This window comes from Myotis brandtii, unplaced genomic scaffold (genome assembly GCF_000412655.1).
Source record: "Myotis brandtii unplaced genomic scaffold, ASM41265v1 scaffold691, whole genome shotgun sequence".
NCBI lineage: Eukaryota > Metazoa > Chordata > Mammalia > Chiroptera > Vespertilionidae > Myotis > Myotis brandtii.
The window spans coordinates 1736608-1740880 of NW_005370704.1; the positions used below are offsets into that span (position 1 = coordinate 1736608).

General features: G+C 60.4%; 1 protein-coding gene and 1 long non-coding RNA gene across 2 annotated transcripts in view; one reads left to right on the forward strand and one right to left on the reverse strand.

Annotated features, from left to right (window-relative positions):
- FAM69B (family with sequence similarity 69, member B) overlaps positions 1 to 114 on the forward strand; it is a 3848-nt gene extending 3734 nt beyond the window's left edge. Inside the window, exon 5 of the mRNA XM_014529705.1 lies at positions 84 to 114. Coding sequence (XP_014385191.1) covers positions 84 to 114 — 31 coding nt within the window. The remainder of the gene's footprint in view (positions 1 to 83) is intronic.
- A 2939-nt stretch (positions 115 to 3053) lies between these two features.
- LOC106724010 overlaps positions 3054 to 4273 on the reverse strand; it is a 1967-nt gene continuing 747 nt past the window's right edge. The window contains exons 2-3 of the long non-coding RNA XR_001359759.1: positions 3803 to 3875; positions 3054 to 3200 (exon numbers count right to left, since the gene is read on the reverse strand). This is a non-coding gene — a long non-coding RNA (uncharacterized LOC106724010). The remainder of the gene's footprint in view (positions 3201 to 3802; positions 3876 to 4273) is intronic.

A 4273-nucleotide genomic window follows, 5' to 3' on the forward strand; every position in this document is an offset into this window, starting at 1 on the left:
CGAAGGCGAGGCTGCAGGGGCCGGGCTGTCCAGCCCAGTGGCTCCTGTGACCAGGGGCCCCTCGCCGTGCCGCCCTTCCCCAGGGTCCAGCAGCCCAGATGGAAGGACCGTTGAGCAGGAACGAGGGGCTGGAAGGGGAGGCAGGAAGGAGGACCTGGAACCCAAGGGCTGGCCAAGGCACCCCGCCCAGGCTGAGTTGGGTTTTGTGACTTTCAAGATCACGGATGTAAATAAATAGCTTTTCTGTGAGTGCTGTTCCCCTCACTGTGCCCTGGACCAGGCCCCTGCCGTCCAGACCCCCCCCGGCCGCCTGGGCCTGCCCTCGCCTCCTGCACAGAGCACTCCAGTTCAGGGTCAAGGCTACCGGAGGCCTCAGGGGCGGAGTCTGCCTGGTCCACTCCTAGAGCCAGCCCTGGGTAGTTATATGGGATGAGGGGGTGACAGGATGCTGGAGGCAGACCTTCCTGGTTGGTCCAGCCCCCACCTGGATGGGGGCCGGGCCCAACTAACACCCGTGTTCCTAGCGCTCACCCTCCCGCCTCATCCTTAGACTCCAGTGTAACTATTGTACGCAGATCCCCGTTGGGGTGGAGTCCACGTGTAGGACTGCGCTCTGGGCAGTTAGAGGCTCCGCTCGCCTTAATGCAGCGGTTCTCAACCTGTGGGTCGCGACCCCTTTGGCGGTCGACCGACCCTTTCACAGGGGTCGCCTAAGACCATCCTGCATATCAGGTATTTACATGACGATTCATAACAGTAGCAACATTACAGTTACGAAGTAGCAACGAAAATAATTGTATGGTTGGGTCACCACATGAGGAACTGTATTTAAAGGGCCAGAAGGTTGAGAACCACTGCCTTAATGTGTGGGGCCACTTAGATGTGGATTTTTTAAAGTATTAATATATTTTTATTGATTTCAGAGAGGGAGATAGAAACATCAATGAGAATCATTGATCTCCCCAACTGGGGATCAAGCTCACAACCCGGGCATGTGTCCCGACGGGGAATCTAACCTTGGCCTCCTGGTTCATAGGTGGACGCTCAGCCACTGAGCCACACTGGCCGGGCTAGATGCGGATTTCCCTCAATAGACTGTATTGGAAATTTTGATTTTGCAAGTTTAAAAAAACAGCCGAACCACATAGCCTGGAGCCGTGGTCGGCAAACTGCGGCTCATGAGCCACATGCGGCTCTTTGGCCCCTTGAGTGTGGCTCTTCCACAAAATACCACGTGCGGGCGCGCGTACCATGTGATTGACACTTCGTGGCCCATGCACTGAAGTCGGTTTTCAGCCTGGGCGAGTCTCTTTTGAAGTACTGTTGATATTTGGCTGTTGACTAATGAGTTTGCCGAACACTGGCCTGGAGGTATGAAAAAAACCTAGAAAAGGTGTCCTGAGTGCCTGAAAAGTTACTTTATTTGGAAGTGACCTCTCGTGTGTCCATTATGTTTAGGGTGAGAACGTAACCCCAGCGACACGGGCGCGTACTGTGCGATTGACACTTCGTGGCCCATGTGCTGAAGTCGGTTTTTGGCCTGGGAGAGTCTATTTGAAGAAGTGCTGTGGATATTTGGCTGTTGACTAATGAGTTTGCCGACCACTAGCCTAGAGGTATGAAAAAACCTAGAAAAGGTGTCCTGGATGCCTGAAAAGTTACTCTATTTGGAAGTGACCTCTCATGTGTCTGTTATGTTTAGGGTGAGAACGTAACCCCAGCGACACGGGGACCCCTGGTGACACCAGGATGCTGGAGGTGCCCCCAGAGCAGAGAAGCCAGGCCGGCACAAGGACAAGTGGGACTGCTTGACATGTGCCCAGGGAAGTGTGTGCAGCCCCCAGGTGCTCCCGGTGAAAGACCCTCCACCCCAAGCAGCTCGGGCAGGGTCACTACAGTGAGACCCTCTCACACACCACTGGGGTCAGAAGGCTGTTCGCCTGGCCAGGTTCCCAACACAGCAGTGTCCCCACCCCGTGTCAGGCCAGGAAGCGGCACAGGACTGGGCAGGAGGGGACAGGCTTTGAGCAGGACCCCCAGCTGCCCGTCCCGGGCTGCACAGGAGGCGAGAACCTTCCCGGGCAGCCCTGTCGATGCTTTGGTGCCTGAAGTCGGGAAGGACCCGGCCTGAGGGTCAGCCCCTCAGGCACCGACACTGCAGAGCCCTGGCCACCAGGAACCCGTCAGCAGCTGACTTGCCCCTCTGGACCCGCAAGGCTCCCTGGAGGGGACAGTCCCGGGCTGTATAGGAGGCGAGAACCTTCCCCGGGCAGCCCTGTAGATGCTCTGGTGCCTGAAGTCTGGAAGGACCCGGCCTGAGACCCAGAACCCGTGAGCGGCCGGCTTGCCCCTCTGGACCCGCAAGGCTCCCTGGAGGGGACACAGGACTGAAGGGGCAGTGGTCACAGGCTCCTCTGAAGCCCAGGGAGACGCCGGCCCTCCCATGACCCACTTCCTGAGTCCACCAACAAGCTTGTCTGGTGTCACGTATGGTGAGGGCCGCTGAAGGGGCAGTGGTCACAGGCTCCTCTGTGAAGCCCGGGGAGCACACCAGCCCTCCCATGACCCACTTCCTGAGTCCACCAACAAGCTTGTCTGGTGTCACCTATGGTGAGGGCCACACGACACTGTCCCCGCCCCTCCCCCCAACTGGTACGGCCACGGGCAGCCCGTCCTCCCACAGGCACGAGGTGACACTTCATTTAAATGGGCAACGAGTCCCCTCGCCGCACAGTGGGCCTCGTGCTGGAGACCGTCACACGGGCAGCTTAAAACCACGTGGTGCCCCCAACACTGCACCGTGGAACGACCACCACACCCAGGGAGTCTCCTTCGTTCCCTGGACCAACGCGCAGTCCGTGAACAAACACGGTTTCCTTTATTCAAGAACCTGGACACACGCATGTAACTGCAGGGTCACCCGGCACCTTGCCCCCTCGGAACATGTGAATGAGCGTCCCCAGCAACAGCGGCCGGCGGTGCATCCGCTGCCTCCCCAGCATCCGGCACAAACGACTCCGCCCACCCGCGCTTCTGCCAGGGCTCCCAGCCCCGCCCGCCCGCAGGAGATGCTGCGACCAGCAGCACAAGGTGCGTCTGTCTGTCTGTCCGTCTGCTGTGATGTGAGCCAGGCAGCCCGTTCCACGCGCTCTGCTCTCGACCCGAGGCGGCACCGCCGGGCTGGTCCACAGGAGCCCCATCTGTGGAAAGAAAACCAGATTCTGAGGACCCTGCAGCGCGTCCCGGGCTGGGCCATCACCCTCAGCTCACCAAGCCCCCCGCCCTGCCCCCCGTGGCAGCAAGAACAGCCAACATTCAAGGCGACGGTCCTCACAGATGCTCCCTCCCAAACCTGGACCAAGGGCCACAGAGATCGAGGGCAACAACACACGTCCTGCCATCTCCCAGAAGCCCCCGCTCCCCACTAGGGTCACAGGGCTTTGGGGGAGCCAGGTGTTGTGAGGACTTGGCCTCCTGCCAGCAGCCAGAGCTTGTACCTCAGAAATCACCGCCAGCCACTCCTGACCCACAGGTCGGTGAGGGGACGAGTCCTCGCCGTCCTACAGGACCCAGCTCCTGGGCGAGCTGTCCTTGGCCAGCAGTCACCGACACCACCGCACAGGCAGGGAGCTCTGCCTCCAGAGGTCAAGGGGCCTCACTACCAGCCACCCCACCCAGCACTGCCAGCCAGCCCTCCCTCCCCACGGCCACTGGGCCCCAACACGTGCGCTGCTGACCGAGGGCCACACAGGTCAACTCTCACACGGAAACATTTTAGGAAACAAGGTACAAAGCGTCTCACCAGACTTGAACCAGGTGGTTCTCCTTGAGCACGTGGCCCCATCCTGTCTGGCTGCCAAGCACCGAGCTCTCAACTGCAAAGGACAAGGACAGCGGGTCACACCTCCACCCCAGGAGGGGTACCTACACCCCCCCTTCCCCAGTGCCCTGGCTGGGACGGTCATTTGCAGGTACCATTGGCCCACTGAGGGCATCCACGTGGGGCCCGACTGCCAACTCACGGACAGGCAAATGCTGGGCGCCGACCTCTGGCACCCCCACCCCACCCCTAACTGACCAAGCCCCTCCCGCTCCCTGAAGTTCTCTGCTTGTCTCAGGGTCGATAGTGTGGGTGCTCATGTGCCAGGTGGCTCCCGACTGCCCACCCAGGGACAGGGAGCGCACACGCCCAGCCCTCTGCACCCTCCAGGCAGGAGCCCTGTGCCGCCAGCTCCACTGCGTCTGCTGCCTGCACCCACCCACCCACCGAGGT